The sequence below is a fragment of the Babylonia areolata genome, chromosome 25, assembly GCF_041734735.1.
Source record: "Babylonia areolata isolate BAREFJ2019XMU chromosome 25, ASM4173473v1, whole genome shotgun sequence".
In the NCBI taxonomy this organism is placed as follows: Eukaryota; Metazoa; Mollusca; class Gastropoda; order Neogastropoda; family Buccinidae; genus Babylonia; species Babylonia areolata.
In genome coordinates, this window is record NC_134900.1 from 36,356,800 (window position 1) to 36,379,274 (window position 22,475).

A 22,475-nucleotide genomic window follows, 5' to 3' on the forward strand; every position below is an offset into this window, starting at 1 on the left:
AGTTTCGCAATAACTTGTAAGCCTTAAAATGCGATCTAAATTCATCCATTCTTGTAAGTTTAAGCCAGTATTTTATACATTTCACGTACAAGTTCAAATAAATTGGATATCTACCCAGTTCTCTGTAAACAAAATCATTAGGTGTCTGATAGTCTTCATAAAAAAAAAGAAAAAAAAGCCCTTTATGGCATATAAATGCACTTATTCTATTATTACATTATTCTCTAACGTCCATATTTCTCCACCATATTGCAGGATTGGTTGCACCTGAGTGTCAAACAACTTTAAAAAAACAAGAAATGAATTACAATCCAAGAGAGAGAGAGAGAGAGAGAGAGAGAGAGAGAGAGAGCATCAGTACAGAATACAGTCAGTGTTAAGTGTCAGCTATGGTATGCAGTAAGTGTTCAGTGCCAGCCGTATACAGTGAGTGTTCAGTGTCCACAGTATACAGTCAGTGTCCAGTGTCCACAGTATACAGCGTTCAGTGTCAACAGTACACAATGTTCAGTGTCCACAGTATACCGTGTCCATAGTATAGTGTCCAGTGTCAACAGTACATAGTGTTCAGTGTCAACAGTATACAGTGTCCACAGTATACAGTGTTCAGTGTCAACAGTATACCATGTCCACAGTATAAAGTGTCAACAGTACACAGTGTTCAGTGTCAACAGTATACAGTGTCAACAGTACACAATGTTCAGTGTCAACAGTATACAGTGTCAAAAGTTTTCAGTGTTCAGTGTCAACAGTATACAGTGTCCACAGTATACAGTGTTCAGTGTCAACAGTATACTGTCAACAGTATACAGTAAGTGTCCAGTGTCAACAGTATACAATGTTCAGTGTCAACAGTATACAGTCAATCTTCAGTGCCAACAGAAAATAGTGTTCAGGGTCAATAGCATACAGTGTTCAGTGTCAACAGTTTTCAGTCAATGTTCAGGGCCAATAGTATACAGTTAATGTTCAGGGCCAATAGTATACAGTCAATGTTCAGGGCCAATAGTATACAGTTAATGTTCAGGGCCAATAGCACACAGCGTTCAGTGTCAACAGTACAGTGTTCAGTGTCAACAGTATACAATGTTCAGTGCCAACAGTATAGTCAGTGTTCAATGTCAACAGTGTATATACAGTGTTCATTGTCAATAGCATACAGTATTCAGTGTCAACAGTATAAAGTCAGTGCTCAGTGTCAACAGTGTACAGTCACTGATCAGTGTCAACAGCATACCGTCAGTGTTCAGTGCTGACAGTACAGTATACAGATATAGTCAATGATCAGGCCAACAAAGAGACATTGGATGAAATAGACAGACCGACAGACTGACAGGCTGACAGAATGACAGAGAGACAGACAGACAGAAGGAACGCCACCCTCGGTTTCCTCCAGGAAAGTCGACTCCCTTCCTGAACCAAACCCAGTTCCACCACAAACTGAAGAATTATGCTCTTTTTTTTTCTCACTTCTTCTTTTATTTCATTAGCAAAGTTATACAATCATAATAAAACACACACGGGTGTAAATGAGAATATCTCTATTCTGTATTTCATGAAGACAACACGAAGACTAATAACATTTACTTCTTACTCCGAAAAGACAAAAATGAGAGGGAGAGAAAGAGAGAGACAGACAGACAGAAAGTGAGAAACTCACAGAGAGAGAGAGAGAGAGAGAGAGAGAGAGAGAGAGGAAGAGAAAGACAGAGAGACAGACAGACAGAGACCAAATGCCATCGAGTATAACAACATCAAAAACATAGTCCATTATGCAGAAGTGCAGAAGCACACATGCAATATTTCCCCTCCACCTTGGGGGAAAAGCCCGTCCTGAGGATGAAGGATGAAAAAACACAGCCGTGATGGTAGCCCAGGTTGATGACAACTCCACACGTTACCATGACAACACACGCCATGTCAGGCAACTCCACACATACTGACAAGTCCATACGCTGGACAACTGCACGTTACCATGACAACACACACACACATGACAAGTCCACGTTATCATGACACCACACACACATGACATCATGTTATGACAATACACATACACACACCGCTCAACAGACAACTCCATGTTATCATGACACCACACACACAAACACACACACAGAATATCAGACAACTTCACACACGTGACAACTCCATTTCATCATGACACCACAACACACATGACAACTCCACACAACTTGTACATAACAACTCCACACATGTGACAACTCCATTTCATCATGACACCATAACACACATGACAACTCCACACAACTCCTTGTACATAACAACTCCACACATGTGACAACTCCATTTCATCATGACACCACGACACACATGACAACTCCATGTACATAAAAACTCCACACTCATGACAACACACATGTGAAAACTCGACACACACATGACAATTCCACATCATGATGACACCACACACACACACAACTCACAAGATAACTCCACACACATGACAACTCCACGTACATGATGACTATTATCATGACACCACACACGCTCATCAGACAACTCCACTCTTGTGACAACTCCATGCTATCATGACACCACACACACACTGCGCATCAGACAACTCCACACTTGTGACACCTTAATGTTATCATGACACCACACACACACATTGCGCATCAGACAACTCCACGTACATGACAACTCCATGTTATCATGACACCACAAAAGCACACACACTGCGCATCAGACAACTCCACACTTGTGACAACTCCATGTTATCATGACACCACACACACATGCACACACACACTGCGCATCAGACAACTCCACCCTTGTGACAACGCTATGTTATCATGACACCACACACACTGCGCATTGGACAACTCCACACTTGTGACAACGCCATGTTATCATGACACCACACACATTGCGCATCAGACAACTTCACGTTCATGACAACTCCATATTATCATGACACCACACACACGGCTTGCCTGACAACTTCATGAAAACCCCACACTCATGACAACTCCAGACTCATGACAACTCCATCTGATGACACCACACAAACGGCTTGTCAGACAACTGCACACACACATGACAACTTCACACACACGACAACTGCACAGGTAACCATGACAACACACAAACGTCAGGTCAAGACAACTCCTCAACTGTAGAACAGTTCAGTTCAAATTACTCAAGGAGGTGTCACTGCGATCGGACAAATCCATATACACTACGCCACATCTGCTAAGCAAGCAGATGCCTGACCGGCAGCGTAACCAATGCGCTTAGTCAGGCCTTGAGAGTAGAACAGCCCTCACCCACTGAACAACAGTCTATTTCTGTTGAGAATCTATAAGCAGATTTCCTTCTCCAGATGGAACAGTTTCAACCCCTTTCATGTTTCTTTAAACTGTCCCCATCTTGACTCTGTCCCGATGAGCGTAGGTACACAAAGCTGCCTTTAACTCAGAATCAAACGGTAAAATCGCTGTTGTACACAATATTCAAAAGAAAAAAATAAATAAATAAAACTCTAGTTTTACCATTAAGATCAAGAGAAAAAACAAACAAACCATGATTAAAAGTTTTTAAAAACATCTGCACATGGATAGAAACTTGTCCTCCCACGCACCAGTCTGTAACACACCGGTCGGTGACACACTGGTCTGTACAACAACAGTCTGTAACACCACTCTGTGACACACTGGTCTGTAACACCACTCTGTGACACACTGGTCTGTAACACCACTCTGTGACACACTGGTCTGTAACACCACTCTGTGACACACTGGTCTGTAACACTGGTCTGTAACACCACTCTGTCACACACTGGTCTGTAACACACACCACATTCTGCGCGTCTCTTCTTGTCTCCCTCATACCTCTCCCTGCCTGTCTCCCTCCTACCTCCCTCATACCTCTCCCTGCCTGTCTCCCTCATACCTCTCCCTGCCTGTCTCCCTCATACCTCTCCCTGTCTTGTCTCCCTCCTACCTCTCCCTGCCAGTCTCCCTCATACCTCTCCCTGTCCCTCATAACTCTCCTGTCCCTCATACCTCTCCCTGCCTGTCTCCCTCCTACCTCTCCCTGCCTGTCTCCCTCATACCTCTCCCTGCCTGTCTCCCTCATACCTCTCCCTGTCTTGTCTCCCTCCTACCTCTCCCTGCCTGTCTCCCTCCTACCTCTCCCTGCCTGTCTCCCTCCTACCTCTCCCTGCCTGTCTCCCTCATACCTCTCCCTGTCTGTCTCCCTCATACCTCTCCCTGTCTTGTCTCCCTCCTACCTCTCCCTGCCTGTCTCCCTCATACCTCTCCCTGTCCTTCATACCTCTCCATGTCTGTCTCCCTCCTACCTCTCCCTGTCTTGTCTCCCTCCTACCTCTCCCTGCCTGTCTCCCTCATACCTCTCCCTGTCTTGTCTCCCTCATGCCTCTCCCTGCCTGTCTCCCTCATACCTCTCCCTGTCCTTCATACCTCTCCCTGCCTGTCTCCCTCCTACCTCTCCCTGTCTTGTCTCCCTCCTACCTCTCCCTGCCTGTCCCCCTCATACCTCTCCCTGCCTTGTCTCCCTCATACCTCTCCCTGTCCCTCCTACCTCTCCCTGCCTGTCTCCCTCCTACCTCTCCCTGCCTGTCTCCCTCATACCTCCCTCATACCTCTCCATGTCTGTCTCCCTCCTACCTCTCCCTGCCTGTCTCCCTCATACCTCTCCCTGCCTTATCTCCCTCATACCTCTCCCTGTCTTGTCTCCCTCATACCTCTCCCTGTCTTGTCTAACTCTCCCTGCCTGTCTCCCTCATACCTCTCCCTGTCTTGTCTCCCTCATGCCTCTCCCTGCCTTATCTCCCTCATACCTCTCCCTGCCTGTCTCCCTCATACCTCTCCCTGCCTTATCTCCCTCCTACCTCTCCCTGCCTTATCTCCCTCATACCTCCCTTATACCTCTCCATGCCTGTCTCCCCTCTCCCTGCCAGTCTCCCTCATACCTCTCCCTGCCTGTCTCCCTCATACCTCTCCCTGTCTTGTCTCCCTCATGCCTCTCCCTGTCTTGTCTCCCTCATACCTCTCCCTGCCTGTCTCCCTCATGCCTCTCCCTGTCTTGTCTACCTCTCCCTGCCTGTCTCCCTCATGCCTCTCCCTGTCTTGTCTCCCTAAAACCTCTCCCTGTCTGTCTCCCCCTCACCCTGTCTCTCTCTCACCCTCCCTCTTCAAAAGTAGTTCACTAAAATCTTCGCTGTTACCTTTTGCAGACCATGCAATGTCAGACATTCCTCCGTTGAACTGAAGCATAGAAAACCAACAAAAACAGTTTCTAAGGTTCAAATATCATCTAGTTGTGCTCACTTACATATTGATGTCGGTTGTCACGTTCATAAATAATGCTGCCTCTTTCCAGAACAGATCTTTCTTTTTATCCAGCCTGCCTATCCCTAGAACAGTTCTTTTTTTCGTTTTTTTTTGTTTTGTTTTTTTAACCCAGCCTCACCGGTCTAACATCACTGGGGAGTCATAGCAACAGATCTTTTTCATCTCCCATCCCCTCCCCCTCTCCTCACCACACCCCATCCTCATCAGTCCTTTCACCGCACCCCATCCTCATCAGTTCTTTCACCACACCACCACATCAGTCTTCATTTCACCCTATCCTCATCAATCCTTTCACCATCCTCATCAGTCTTTTCATCACACCACACTCCATCCTCATCAGTCCTTTCATTACACTCAATCCTCATCAGTCCTTTCACCATATTATCATCATCACCACACCATCCTCATCAGTCCTTTCACCACACCATCTCATATCCTCATCAGTCCTTTCACCACCCCATCCTCATCAGTCCTTTTGCCACACCATCCTCATCAGTCCTTTCACCACATCACATCCTCATCGGTCCTTTCACCACACCACCCCATCCTCATCACTCCTTTCACCACCCCATCCTCATCAGTCCTTTCACCACACCACCCCATCCTCATCAGTCCTTTCACCACACCACCCCATCCTCATCAGTCCTTTCACCACACCATCCTCATCAGTCCTTTCACCACACCATCCTCATCAGTCCTTTCACCACACCATCCTCATCAGTCCTTTCACCACATCACATCCTCATCAGTCCTTTCACCACCCCACCCCATCCTCATCAGTCCTTTCACCACACCACACCCATCCTCATCAGTCCTTTCACCACACCACCCCATCCTCATCAGTCCTTTCACCACACCACACCCATCCTCATCAGTCCTTTCACCACACCACCCCATCCTCATCAGTCCTTTCACCACACCACACCCATCCTCATCAGTCCTTTCACCACACCACACCCCATCCTCATCAGCTCACTGTCCCCCCTGCCTTCAAAGAAGACCAGCAGCAGTCCCCCTTGAGCCCTGCACAATCTCTACCCTCCCTGCACTGCGCTCAGCAGCGTTGCGGAGGGTGGGGTGTGGAGGGGTGTGTGTGTGTGGGGGGGGGGGGGCAGGTGGCCAGTGGTGGGGGAAGTTGACGACAGCACAGCAGACGGCACAGACATGCGGTGGGATCGCGAACAAGGCCAGCCAGACTGACCTTTGACAGGGGGGAAGCCCCCGGGGGGGTTGGGGTGGGGGTGGGGGGGTTAGAGCTCCATGTCCTGAGCCTCATCCTCTGAGAAGTCACTCATGGAGGACTCGCTGGACGAGGAATCGTGGTCATGCTCACGCAGAGCCTCGGCTGTGGCATACTTCTGCACGTAGTCTGCAATGAACATCAACCACGGCAAGGTTTACCATGAACATCAACCACGGAAGGGTTACCATGAACATCCACCATGGCAGGATTTACCACGAACATCACAACCAAGGCAGGGTTTACCATGATCTTTACCATGAATATCGACCATGGCAGGGTCACTATGAACATCAGCCATGACAAGGTTTACCATGGACATCCACCATGGCAGGGTTACCGTGAACATCAGCATTGAAAGGGTTACCATCAACATCAACCAGAAAAGGGGTTACCATGAACATTACCATGCACATCAGCCATGGCAGGGTTTACCATGCACATCACAACCATTGACAGGGTTACCATGAACATCAACCACTGACAGGGTTTACCATGAACATCAACCATGGAAAGGTAAACATAAACATCAACCATGGCAGGGTTTACCATGAACATCAACCACTGACAGGGTTTACCATGAACATCAACCACTGACAGGGTTACCATGAACATCAACCATGGCAGGGTAAACATAAACATCAACCATGAGAGAGAGAGAGAGAGAGAGAGAGAGAGAGAGAGAGAGAGAGGAAGAAAGAACTTGGAACTCAAAATGTTGTTATTCAAGGATGAAGATTTTCAGCAAGGCCTCTTCTTCCACTCTGTCCTTGCCAGTCTTCTTCTTCTTCTTCTGCGTTCACTCGTATGCACACGAGTGGGCTTTTACGTGTATGACCGTTTTTACCCCGCCATGTAGGCAGCCATACTCCGTTTTCGGGGGTGTGCATGCTGGGCATGTTCTTGTTTCCATAACCCACCGAACGCTGACATGGATTACAGGATCTTTAACGTGCATATTTGATCTTCTGCTGGCATATATACACGAAGGGGGTTCAGGCACTAGCAGGTCTGCACATATGTTGACCTGGGAGATCGTAAAAATCTCCACCCTTTTACCCACCAGGCGCCATCACCACGATTCGAACCCGGGACCCTCAGACTGACAGTCCAACGCTTTAACCACTCGGCTATTGCGCCCGTCAGTCCTTGCCAGTCTACATCCTTTACAAAAACGTTGCACACATGCATGAAGGAAGAGGACGAAATGAAGAAATAAGAAAAAAAAAAATCAGGTGAAATGGCATGAACAATGAATAATACGCATACACACACTCTCACACAGACTGACAAGAGAGTGAGAGAGATGTGGGGTGAGAGAGAGAGACAGAGAGAGAGAGAGAGACAGAGAGAGAGGCACATAGACAGACAGAGAGAGAGAGAGAGAGAGAGAGAGAGAGAACGCACCTTGAACTTTCTTTTTGTACTCTTCAGGCCTGTGGAGAAAGAGAGCGGCAGCGTCACCATTGAGAGGATCGATGGGGTTGGGGTAGGTGAGGAGCTGAGGCAGGAAGGATTCGAAGATGTTGGACAGGTCTGAAATCACGACCATAGTCAACATTAACAACACAGGAAGGATTCGAAGATGTTGGACAGGTCTGAAATCACCACCATAGTCAACATTAACACCACAGGAAGGATTCGAAGATGTTGGACAGGTCTGAAATCACGACCATAGTCAACATTAACAACACAGGAAGGATTCGAAGATGTTGGACAGGTCTGAAATCACCACCATAGTCAACATTAACAACATTAACAACACAGGAAGGATTCGAAGATATTGGACAGGTCTGAAATCACCACCATAGTCAACATTAACAACATTAACAACACAGGAAGGATTCGAAGATATTGGACAGGTCTGAAATCACCACCATAGTCAACATTAACAACATTAACAACACAGGAAGGATTCGAAGATGTTGGACAGGTCTGAAATCACCACCATAGTCAACATTAACAACATTAACAACACAGGAAGTATTCGAAGATATTGGACAGGTCTGAAATCACCACCATAGTCAACATTAACAACATTAACAACACAGGAAGGATTCGAAGATATTGGACAGGTCTGAAATCACCACCATAGTCAACATTAACAACATTAACAACACAGGAAGTATTTGAAGATGTTGGACAGGTCTGAAATCACCACCATAGTCAACATTAACAACACAGGAAGGATTCAAAGATGTTGGACAGGTCTAAAATCACCACCATGGTCAAAATTAACAACATTAACAACACAGGAAGTATTCGAAGATGTTGGACAGGTCTGAAATCACCACCATAGTCAACATTAACAACACAGGAAGGATTCGAAGATGTTGGACAGGTCTGAAATCACCACCATAGTCAAAATTAACAACATTAACAACACAGGAAGGATTCAAAGATGTTGCACAGGTCTGAAATCACCACCATAGTCAATATTAACATTAACAAAACAGGAAGGATTCGAAGATGTTGGAGAGGTCTGAAATCACAACCATAGTCAACATTAACAACACAGGAAGGATTTGAAGATGTTGGAGAGGTCTGAAATCACCACCATAGTCAACATTAACAACACAGGAAGGATTCGAAGATATTGGACAGGTCTGAAATCACCACCATAGTCAACATTAACAACATTAACAACATTAACAACACAGGAAGGATTCAAAGATGTTGGAGAGGTCTGAGATCACCACCACAGACAACATCAATAACTACAACAACATTTACAACAACAACAACACAAGAATGACTCAACGATACTGAACAGTTCTGAAACCAGCACCATAGCCAACATCAACAACAACAACATTAACAACACAGTAAAGATTTGAAGATGATGGACAAGTCTGAAACCAACACCATAGCCAACATCAACAATAACATCAACACAGGAATGACTCGAAGATATTGGACAGGTCTGAAACCAACTCCACGCCAAGGCTGTCAACTCCCATGGGTTGAATGTGTAAACACCATCAACGACACTAACAACAACACCATAGTGGAGTGATGGCCTAGAGGTAACGCGTCCACCTAGGAAGTGAGAGAATCTGAGTGCGCTGGTTCGAATCACGTTTCAGCCACCGATATTTTCTCCCCCTCCACTAGACCTTGAGTGGTGGTCTGGACGCTAGTCATTCGGATGAGACCATAAACCGATGTCCCGTGTGCAGCACGCACTTAGCGCACGTAAAAGAACCCACGGCAACAAAAGGGTTGTTCCTGGCAAAAATCTGTAGAAAAATCCACGTCAATAGGAAAAACAAATAAAACTGCACGCAGGAAAAATACAAAAAAAATGGGTGGCGCTGTAGTATAGCGACACACTGTCCCTGGGGAGAGCAGCCTGAATTTCACACAAGAGAAATCTGTTGTGATAAAAAGAAATACAAAATACAAATACAAAATAACCAAAATCAACAAAAAACCATCAACAATCATTAACAACAACACCAACTCACCCTTACAACAATAACAACATCATGAACAATACAAACAACAACACAGGAAGATCTCATAGATGTTGTACAGGTCTGAAACCACCACTACAAACAACATTAACACCACCATATACAGCAACAACATCAATAACACTAAACAACAACATAAACAACACCAACACAGGAGGGACTCAAAGGTGTTGGAGAGGTCTGAAACCACCACCATCACCGACATTACAAACATGATTATATATATTTGGGCTAGAATTTGATTATTGTGGAGAGTGTCTTGCCCAAGTACATCCCCACTCTCTCGGCCAAGAGGGTTTTAGGACAGTCGGCGTTGAGATGGTTCCCAAAGGCCAACTAGCCCACAAGGCTGCAGCACTAAGAGCCAGTGCAATTTTGCCTCCTAGTTTGAGAGTCATAGTCCTTCACAGAAGACTAAGCTGTAAATGGTTTCCCATTGACTGGAGAAACCATTGATAATACAGCTCTCACTTTGCTGTTGGCCCAAATGTAAACTTATGTCAATCTGTGATATAAGCAGAGACGTGATTACCAGTAATATTAACATCATCAACTCATTCTACTTCACAGCTACATGCCGGGTACAACTCCCCTGGACCAGTACTACATGAGACCACTACAGAAAAAATAGGGTGGTTCACTAAAACGGCGAAAATCAGTTGAGAAAGGATACGAAAAAACTTAGCCGTATGAAGAGCACAGGAACAGGAGTCATGATGGCTGCCGGAAAAAGAGGGCGCTAGTCAGGGGGGCAAAGGGGAGGTTACCTACTTCCAGGAGGTTATCGGCTGTAGCTACTTTTGTTTTCTCCGCATAGGCAGATAGTAGTTTGCACAGGACAGGAATGTCAGACCCCAGCCGGAGTCTGCACTAGTGGGTCACCGTTAAGTATGTGTAATTAAATTGTTGATTTAATTTGTTGAACATAGCTTTGTGTTCATGCTTCCATCTGTAAACGGTTCAGTTCAGAATGCCAACTGTACCAAGCACAAAATTAGAAAAGTTTGTTGGTACAAGAATACTCGTATCTGGTCCACAGGGGGAGTATCATGGTACAAGTCAACTCATACCTGGATCAGAATGAGTTAACACCACCAACATCTGCTGGGCAGATGTCTGACCACCTGCATACCTGGATACCAAAGCCAACATCAGGCCTTGAGCATGTGCATATATATATTGTGTGTGAGAGTGGATTTCTTCAAGCCAACCAACCAGCCTAGTCCTCTTACCATAAAGTGCTGTCCAGGCCTGGTTGATGACATCCAGACACACAGTTCCAGATCTGAAAATACATTGCCAATGAATTATCCCTTTGTTAATCTCAATTTGAAAATACATTGCCAATAAATGACACCTTTGCTTATCCCAGTCTGCAAATACATCACCAGTGAATCATGCCTTTACATATCCCAATTTGAAAATACATTGTTGGTATTTCCCCTGAATTTTTCCAAATCTTAAAATGGATTGCCAATAAATTATACCTTTGCTTTTCCTACTTTAAAAATACATTGTTGGTAAATAATCTTTTAGCTTGTCCCAATCTGAAGGTTGATGACATCCTGATGTACATTTCCAGATCTGACCACATCATTCCCTGACATCATGACATCATTCCTTCCATGACCACATCACGACATCATTCCTTCCATGACTACATCATGACATCATTCCCTGACCACATCATGACATCATTCCTTCCATGACTACATCATGACATCATTCCCTGACCACATCATGACATCATTCCCTGACCACACCATGACACCATTCCCTGACCACACCATGACATCATTCCCTGACCACACCATGACATCATTCCCTGACCACATCATGACATCATTCCTTCCATGACCACATTCCATGACCACATCATGACATCATTCCTTCCATGACCACATCATGACATCATTCCCTGACCACCTCATGACACCATTCCCTGACCACATCATGACATCATTCCCTGACCACCTCATGACACCATTCCCTGACCACACCATGACATCATTCCCTGACCACACCATGACATAATTCCCTGACCACATCATGACATCATTCCCTGACCACACCATTCTCTTACCACATCATGACATCATTCCCTGACCACATCATGACATCATTCCCTGACATCATTACAACATTCCCTGACCACCTCATGACATCATTCCCTGACCACATCATTCCCTGACCACACCATGACATCATTCCCTGACCACACCATGACATCATTCCCTGACCACACCATTCCCTGACCACACCATGACACCATTCCCTGACCACATCACATCATTCCCTGACCACAAGAATGCTCTCCCATTGGTCACTCATTTCTGACAGAATTCTGGGTATCAAAAGTTTGATTTTCTTCTCTTTCTTCCTACACCTCTCCACTGCTTCCCTACTCTCTTTTCCCAACAAAAACAAACAAACAAAAAAGAAGAAAAAAAAGAAAAAAAAAAGAAGAAACAGAAAACAATCTGTCCAGATCAAGACAGACACAGAGGCAGACTTGGGGACAGTTGTTTGATGCCTTACACTTCATCGATGTTGGGATGATAGATCTTGTTCATGAACCCTGCACACAGTGACACAACAGCAATCTGTCAGCACTTCAAACAGCACTTGTCATAGCTTCAAACAGCACTCTGTCAGCACTTCAAACAGCATTTCAAACAGCACTCTGTCAGCACTTCAAACAGCACTCTGTCAGCACTTCAAACAGCATTTCAAACAGCACTCTGTCAGCACTTCAAACAGCATTTCAAACAGCACTCTGTCAGCACTTCAAACAGCATTTCAAACAGCACTCTGTCAGCACTTCAAACAGCACTCTGTCAGCACTTCAAACAGCATTTCAAACAGCACTCTGTCAGCACTTCAAACAGCACTCTGTCATAAAAACTTCAAACAGCACTCTGTCAGCACTTCAAACAGCACTCTGTCAGCACTTCAAACTCACTCTGTCAGCACTTCAAACAGCACTCTGTCAGCACTTCAAACTCACTCTGTCAGCACTTCAAACAGCACTCTGTCAGCACTTCAAACAGCACTCTGTCAGCACTTCAAACAGCACTCTGTCAGCACTTCAAACAGCATTTCAAAAAGCACTCTGTTAGCACTTCAAACTCGCTCTCTCAGCACTTCAAACAGCACTCTGTCAGCACTTCAAACAGCACTTCAAACCAAACTCACTCTGTCAGCACTTCAAACAGCACTTCAAACCAAACTCACTCTGTCAACACTTCAAACAGCACTGTCATCACTTCAAACAGCACTGTCATCACTTCAAACAGCACTCTGTCACTATAATGATCAACTTATAAACATAACCCTGCAAATAAACCCAGCCAAATCTTAACAGTAATTTATGCATGTATGTACACACATAAGAATATCACACACATACTCACCATACATGTATATCAAACATAATGCCTAACTGATAAAATCTCACCACAGTGCCACGTCAGAGAATCGACAGACAGACAGAAAATATGAAAAAAAACTTAGCCACATGAAGAGCACAGGAACAGGAGTCAAGATGGCTGCCGGAAAAAGAGGGCGCTAGCCAGGGATACACAGCAGAGGTAACCTACTTCGGGAGGTTATCGGACGTCGCTACTTTCGTTTTCTCCGCATAGGCGGGTAGTAGTTTGCACAGGACAGGAATCAGACCCCTGCTGGAGTCTGCACTAGTGGGTCACGGTTAAGTATGTGTAATTAAATTGTATCTGTACTGCACTTTTCCACTGAAAACAGTGGTAATACTATGCAAAAACATTACATTTTTGAGACCGCATTTCATTGGCTAGCAGACAGCGGTCTAATAGTGAGATGTTGTATCACTGAGTTGCCGTGAACAATTTTGGCCCAGAAGAACAAACAAAAATTGTTCACGGACAATATTTCTTTCTTGGCAGACTTACCTATACCTATATATATGTAAGTGAAGGTGTACTTCTCTGAATGACTTACCTACAGAAGGTGGCTGAAGGGGGTACCTTTTTGTCTGACACCTAAAGATGACTTGAAGGGGTACTTTTCTGGCTGAGTTACCTACAGAAGGTGACTGAAGGTATACTTTTCTGGCTGACTTACCTACAGAAGGTGACTGAAGGGGTACTTTTCTGGCTGACTTACCTACAGAAGGTGACTGAAGGGGTACTTTTCTGGTTGACACCTAAAGGTGACTTGAAGGGGTACTTTTCTGGCTGACTTACCTATAGAAGGTGACTGAAGGGGTACTTTTCTGGCTGACTTACCTATAGAAGGTGACTTGAAGGGGTACTTTTCTGGCTGACTTACCTACAGAAGGTGACTTGAAGGGGTACATTTCTGGCTGACTTATCTACAGAAGGTGACTTGAAGGGGTACTTTTCTGGCCAACTTACCTATAGAAGGTGACTTGAAGGGGTACTTTTCTGGTAGGTCCACTCGCACTTTCCACACACCTCCTTCATATGGTGCTGCACACACACACAGACACACACACACACAGACACACGCACATGTATATGTGTTCATGGGCACATAAACACGCACAAAAGTCCAAAACAAAACACTAGAAACAAGAGGACAACAGAATATTTGTTGCAACTTGTCTGCACAAAATCTTTTAATGTATACGACCAGACGCTGCACCTGTTTTATTTTATTATTATCTTGTTTTTATTGATTTTTTTGGGGGTGTGTGTGTGTGTGTGTGTGTGTGTGGGGGGGGGGGGTAATGTACAGAACCAGCTGATACTACTGTTTATACTTTTACTGTTCTCTTCTTTTTACTGTGTGTGTCTTCTTTGTTTTTTCTTTCTTTTTTTTGTTTTAATTTATAACCTGTACAACCAGTACATATATATATATATATCTAAATAATCTCTAGAGAAAGGCAGATATATAGATATACATACATACATATAGACAGATAGATACTGATGCACGTAAGTTTCAGTGTTTTCTTGTTCACTTGTTGAACACACACACACACACACACACACACATATATATATATATATATATATATATATATATATATATATATAGTCAAGGGGTGAAAAAATGCATTCAATGTCTGACAAAGAAGTGGTAAAACATGTATACACAGTGTCAGTCAAGTGATAAGACATGTAATATGTATCTGTACACATACAGTGGAAGGAGGCAGAATGGTTTAGATGCTTGTCTGCCAATAGCGTCCGTGAGGATCTGGGTTCGAGTCTCACTCTCGCCCTTTCTCCCAAGTTTAACTGGAAAATCAAACTGAGCGTCCAGTCATTCATATCAGACAATAAACCGAGGTCCTGTGTGCAGCACGCACTTGGCACACTGAAAAATAAACCATGACAACAAAAGGGTTGTCTTCTGGCAAATTTCTGAACAAATCCACTCCGATAGGTATACAAATATGCATGAATGCATGCACTCAAAACCATATGCGTTGGGTTATACTGCTGTCAGACATCTGCCTAGCAAATGTGGAATTGTGTATCTATCTATCTCTCTCTCTCTATATATATATGGATTTGTCTGAAATGAAACTGAAAAGGTGTCAGTCAAGTGGTAGAACATGTATACAGTGTGAGACAGGAAATGAGTGTTGACTACTTACTGGCAGAAGGGCCATAGAACTTGACCATGAACTCATTGAGGCCTCCCAAAATGGTCACCTCATGTTTGCTCTCGATACTGACACATGTCAAGGCCAACGATGTCCTCACACTATGCGCCAGTCTTCAAAAATTATCTGTGGAGTTAGAAATTCTGCCCACATGGATATTCACAACTATTAACACGACAGATCTTCAACAATAATCTTTTGAATCAGAAATACAGTCCATATTTTTACAAATGGATTTTTTTTAACAACTCTAACACAACAGATCCTCAAATATAATCTGCTGAATTAAAAAAAAAATGTTGTCCATGAGGATATATCCAGTATTCACAACTGAAACAGAGGACCTTGAACAATAATATGCAGAATAAAAAATTCTGTTCATGTGAATAAAAAAAATCGATAATCACAAAGTATCATAGTATATCTAGAACATTTATAGCACAACAGATTTTCAACAATAATCTCTAGAGATAATTAGAAATCCAGTCTAAATATGCACAGATATTAACAACTATAAATACTGTATAACACAACAAATCTTGAACAATGACCTGTAGAACAAGAAACCCAGTCCATACTGGCACTGACATTGTTATTACAGTATTATTATTATTACTACTACTTTTTTCTATATTATAATTATTATTTATTTATTTATGTATTTATTTATGCAAGCTTATCTATTATTTATTCACCTTTTTTTATTTTTTAAATTATTTTTTATAATATTTTTTTTTAAATTATTATTATTTTTTTTTTCTTTCTGAAGGCCTGACTAAGCGCGCTGGGTTACGCTGCTGGTCAGGCATCTGCTTGGCAGATGTTGTGTAGCGTATATGGTTTTGTCCGAACGCTACTGAAACTGAAACTGAAACTATCACAGTCACCAACACAGGTGTGGGGGTCCTGTGGTAAAGCATCTGACTGCGATCAGGAAGCCAGTGTCCATGCCTTCATGGTTCCACTCCCTCCTCCACCTGATCATCAGTGATGATCTGAGTGCTTTTGCTGGTCTTCTGGATGAGGTCATAAACCAAGGTCCAATGTGCAGTACTACTACCTTTTTTTTAATAATTTATTATAATTATTATTTATTTATTTATTTATGTAAGCTTATCTATTATTTATTCACCTTTTTTTTCTCTCTTTTTCTCAAGGCCTGCCTAAGCGCGTTGGGTTACGCTGCTGGTCAGGCATCTGCTTGGCAGATGTGGTGTAGCGTATATGGTTTTGTCCGAACGCAGTGACACCTCCTTGAGCTACTGAAACTGAAACAATGTGCACTATGCATTTAGTGCACATAAAAAGAACCAATGGCATCAAAATGCTGTAGAAAAATCCACTCCGGTAATGAAAATAATACACCTGTAGGCAGAAATATAGAAGGAAAAAGGCCGGTGCTGCTCAGCAGCAAAGAACTCTTGCCATGGAGAATACAATTATCCTGCTAAAAACCAAAAGCAATATTCTTTGACTGAAAGCATGATTCTTCTTCTGTCTTGGTTCTGTGAAGTGTCATTGGTGACTCCTCCTGTTGATTGTGTGTCAAAGCCTGAGTCTCTGCAAATGGTTTTCCTGTCCATTCTGCAATGCCATCATTTCATCCCTTTTTGTTTCTATCTTCTCTTTTGTCTGCCTCCCTCAACAGTTCCCTGGAGGGTTGTTTCAGCAAGGCCACTGGATCCTGAATATGTGGGTATACCAACATACCAGTTTCCCTTTCTTTATTGGTGTCAGCAGATCTTCATCAGGTCAAATGTGCTGCTTGATGTGATGGTTTGGCGTACTTCATCATTGGTGATGTGATCAGTGTATCTGATGTGAAGTATCTTGTGTTGACACCTCCTTTTGTATGGCTTTAATTATTGTTTCTTCTTTCCAAAATCAAAGTGAGGTTCCATGTTTCGCATGCATACAGAAATATGAAATATATATCAGTACACACAGAGTCTGATTGTGTGTTTCATGCAGATGTTGCTGTCCTTTCCTTGAGAGGATTTCTGGTTTGGATCCTTCATTGCTGGTGATGGACCTCAGACACATGAACTGTTGAACAGTTCCTAGGTTCTGTCCTTGGGCAATTATATCAGTAGTGTTGGCGGCATTGTGGCTGGCCATCAGCTTGGGTCATTTTGGCACTGATTTCCACAGCATATCTTGTCCATGTTTCATCTAGTTGGACTCCAAGCCAACTGAAGTATGGAACTCTGGAATGGCACTGATTGCTGAGCACCCTGTGTGAGTATGGCACTGATTACTCCTGTAGCACTGTGTGTGAGTATGGCACTGATTGCTTCTGTAGCACCCTGTGTGAGTATGGCACTGATTGCTTCTGTAGCACCCTGTGTGAGTATGGCACTGATTACTCCTGTAGCACCCTGTGTGAGTATGGCACTGATTACTCCTGTAGCACCCTGTGTGAGTATGGCACTGATTGCTGAGCACCCTGTGTGAGTATGGCACTGATTGCTTGGGGCATAGTTGCTGGCTGGTGCCCATAAGCTTTTGCCCAATGTTTTTTTGGTTGTTTGTTTTTTAATTGTGGTCTATATTCTCCAGTCTGATTTTAACACACAGATCCATTGTAACAATAAACGATAATTCAACACTGTACAATAGAAGAGTTAAGATCACACACATATATTGACACAATTTTCAAATAATTTGGGTGAACAATTCAGTCTGTTTCTCTGTTACAAAAGAAACCTTAAATCTGGGTGCCATTCTTGGATAAGTTACAAAGTATATGTTAACTGAAAGCTGTCTGGAGATATTTAAAGAAAGAAAGAAACAAACAAACAAACAACAACAACAAAACAAACTGGGCATGTCCCTTCCCAACAACACAAGTTGATGATTTTCGCTGGTCTCATAATAGGTCTTCTGGTATGTACTCGCAGGGCGTTTCCATTTCAAAACTGTGAGACCTGTGTTGTGTGGGAACCTTGCTGCTATGACAATGACTCCTGTTAACAACCAGGCCATTCCGGGCTCATCCTGGGAACGTAAATGTCAGTGACACGGCCAGCAGTTACACAAACGCTTTTCGACAGCGTTGACATTGCTGCTAGTCAGCCGATAAGACAAGAAGAGCCAGCTATTATCCTCGCTAACAATTATACTGCATGCTGGAATGACTGACGGATCGCTCTATCTTCGGACTGAATCACTTCTGGTCATGCAGCCTGACCTGATTTTCCCCATTCAAAAGAAAACTTACTGTCATATAACAGTCAGCTCGAGAATGACAGACGGCAGTCACAAATATAGTTTAAAGACACAACAAAACATTTTTACTCACTTCGACGTTTGGCTTTGGTCGATGCTTTTGACACAAAGTCGATCTTCTAAAATATTGAAACACAAAGTGCGGCCGCAAACTGGGTTTTGCCCGAGTTTCGTCTGCCAAACATTGTTATGAATGATCAAAGATTTAATCAATCATCGACAAAATATAGGGTCTTGTTTTTTTCTCATATAACATAAAGGATACAGTTTAACGACATCGGTGTCCATGCGACGTTTCCCGGGACTTGGAGACGACATTTCGAACTGGAATTTCCACAGTAGACTTCTCTTCTCCACATCCAAAACAACAACATCTAATGGCGGATTTCTGCACTCGGACTGACGATTGATCACGTGACCATATTTTGCCCCGCCTTCATCTCTACAAAACTGCAAATTTCTCCATAGTTTTCACATAGCAAATTGTTTACAGCTTTGTTGTAAACACTTTCTGTCTCAGCGTATAATCTGAAATCGTCATGTGTGTGAAAAACAAAACATAATACCTGCACAAAATGTCGGTCAGAGGTCATGGCATGATTGACATGTTAACAAAAGAGGAAATGCACGCGAGATTCGGTCAGCTGTTTGATGTAAACAAACCCACATGCTTCAGCATCTAAACAACAGAAAACAATTTTTAAACCAAATCTTCGAAAAGACTCCTTATCAGTAGCTAACCTTTCTATATATGGTGAAACAGTTAAACGAATTACATATATTTGGGGACAATTTTAGACAGTGACCTGGCTTTGACAGTTAAATGTTTTTTTGGGTTTTTTTGTATTCATGTATATGTGTCTGTCTGTCTTGCCTGACTATAACCATCAGTACAGCAGTGTTGACAACTGCTGTCCAGAAAACCTAGGCTAGAACTCGGTTATAGTGGAGTATCTTGCCCAAGTCACTACATCCCAACTCTCTCAACCAAGAGCTTTAGGACAGTTGGTGCTGGGGACAGTCCTCAAAGGCTGACAAACCCCGAAGTCTGCAGCACTAACAGTCAGTGCCATCTTACCTCCTAATATCTGTGTGTGTGTGTGTGTGTGTGTGCATGTGAACGAACATACATCTGTACACTTACGTTTGTGTGTGAGGGCACAAGGCTTCACCCAGCATGGCCCATTTTCTTTCATGTTTTTATATCAATCTCTTGCCTCTTACACATTTTTCCTGTCACTATATTCTGTTTCATTTTACCTGATTAAGATATATATATATATATATATATCTGTGTGTGTGTGTGTGTGTGTGTATTTATAAATAAAGTTTCATTCATTCATTTGTATATTTTCTTTTTTTCTTTCTTTTTTTTTTTCTACGGCTCTCAAGGCCTGATCTTGATGTTGGGTTATTTGAAGATCAGGCATCTGCTCCTTTTTTCAGCAGATGTGGTGCAGAGTGCATCTGTATATGGATCTGTCTGCATGCTTTGACACATCCTTGAAAATGAAACTAAAAGTGATATTTATTACTACCATGTAATAATCAAAAAGCAAATATGTGAAATGCTTTTATGTGAAAGCCTTACATTTTATTACTCCTGCTTAGTCAAGTAATGTTTCACGAAAAGTGTTATGTGTGTGTGTTTCTGTGTGTGTGTGTGTTGTGTGCATGTGTATTGTGTGTGTGTGTGTGTGTTACATAATTGTCTTTTTTGTTTAGCTGTACCTCATGCAATAGCTCTTTATGTGATAATACATTTATTACTATAACTTCCTCTGTGTGTTACACAGTCATGTCTACAGTCATGTCACCAACTGTGTTTTCCTGTGTGTTACATACTACATCAACAGTTAAATTATCATCTGTAGCTGGTTTCCTGAGTGTGTTTTGCACTGTCATATCTACAGTCATCTCACCATCTGTAAATGGTTTCCTGTGTGTGTTAAACACTGTCACACCTACAAATGTGTAACTGTTTCCTGTGTGTGTTAAACATTGTCACACCTACAGTTATGTAACCAGTTACTCTGTGTGTTACAAACTATCACATCTACAGTTGTCACCATCTGTAACTGTTGGATCATCATCTGCAACTGGCTCCCCATGTCTGTTACACAATATCATATCTACAGTTATGTCATCATCTGTAACTGGTTTCCTGTGTGTTACATACTGTTACACCTAGTTATGTAACCATATGTAACTGGTTTCTTGAATGTGCTATACACTATCACATCCACAGTTATGTCACCAGTGGTAACTGTTACATCATTATCTGTAACTGGTTTCCTGTGTGTGTGACACACTATCACATCTACAGTTATGTCATCATCTGTAACTGCTTCCCTGTGTGTGTGACACACTGTCACAGCTACTGTTATGTCATCATCTGTAACTGCTTTCCTGTGTGTGTGACACATTGTCACAGCTACTGTTATGTCACCATCTGTAACTGCTTTCCTGTGTGTGTGACACATTGTCACAGCTACTGTTATGTCACCATCTGTGACTGCTTTCCTGTGTGTGTGACACATTGTCACAGCTACTGTTATGTCACCATCTGTAAGTGCTTTCCTGTGTGTGTGACACACTGTCACAGCTACAGTTATGTCACAAATTGTAATTGCTTTCCAGTGTGTGCAACACATTGTCACAGCTACTGTTATGTCACCATCTGTAACTGCTTTCCTGTGTGTGTGTGACACATTGTCACAGCTACTGTTATGTTACCATCTGTAACTGCTTTCCAGTGTGTGCAACACATTGTCACAGCTACTGTTATGTCACCATCTGTAACTGCTTTCCTGTGTGTGTGTGACACATTGTCACAGCTACTGTTATGTTACCATCTGTAACTGTTACATTGTCACCTGTAACTAGTTTCCCATGTGTGTTGCACACTATCACATCTACACTCATGTAACCATCTGTAACTGCTTTCCTGTGTGTTACACCCACAAATCAGTCTGGATGGAAAGCTTCCACCCTGAAGCGGCAAAATGCCGGCACAGGTCCTTGCTCAGTTAAGTTCTAACAGTGTTCCCTCAGTGGTCCGGTCAGCTGTGTCCACCAGGGAAATTCACAATGATAAAACACATGGTCACTGAACTCTGGAACTCGGCAGTCACAGTTGTTGTTTTTTTGTATTTCTTTTTATCACAACAGATTTCTCTGTGTGAAATTCAGGCTGCTCTCCCCAAGGAGAGCGTGTCGCTATACTACAGCGCCACCCTTTTTTTAATTTTTTTTAATTTTTAAAATATTTTTCCTGCGTGCAGTTTTATTTGTTTTTCCTATTGACGTGGATTTTTCTACAGAATTTTGCCAGGAACAACCCTTTTGTTGCCGTGGGTTCTTTTACATGCGCTAAGTGCGTGCTGCACATGGGACCTCGGTTTATCATCTCATCCGAATGACTAGCGTCCAGACCACCACTCAAGGTCTAGTGGAGGGGGAGAAAATATCGGCGGCTGAGCCATGATTCAAACCAGCGCGCTCAGATTCTCTCGCTTCCTAGGCGGACGCGTTACCTCTAGTCCATCACTCCACTGCAGTTACCTCCACAGGCA

At 43.1% G+C, this 22,475-nt stretch overlaps 1 protein-coding gene across 6 annotated transcripts in view; it reads right to left on the reverse strand.

The window, feature by feature from the left end:
- LOC143300080 (ubiquitin-conjugating enzyme E2 H) overlaps positions 1–19,298 on the reverse strand; it is a 44,115-nt gene extending 24,817 nt beyond the window's left edge. The window contains exons 1-8 of one of the 6 annotated variants that reach the window (XR_013057598.1): positions 19,166–19,298; positions 15,664–15,740; positions 14,450–14,524; positions 12,594–12,633; positions 11,288–11,340; positions 7,987–8,115; positions 4,446–6,708; positions 1,457–4,401 (exon numbers count right to left, since the gene is read on the reverse strand). Coding sequence is in view for 3 of the 6 variants with exons in the window: in XM_076613642.1 (XP_076469757.1) it covers positions 6,590–6,708; positions 7,987–8,115; positions 11,288–11,340; positions 12,594–12,633; positions 14,450–14,524; positions 15,664–15,740; positions 19,166–19,218 (546 nt within the window). In the remaining 3 variants the exon portion in view is untranslated. Of the gene's footprint in view, positions 1–1,456; positions 6,709–7,986; positions 8,116–11,287; positions 11,341–12,593; positions 12,634–14,449; positions 14,525–15,663; positions 15,799–18,973; positions 19,133–19,165 lie in introns of those variants that run through there. The other 5 variants (XR_013057599.1, XR_013057600.1, XM_076613642.1 and 2 more) reach the window with 5 other exon arrangements.
- Between the last annotated feature and the right edge of the window lie 3,177 nt (positions 19,299–22,475).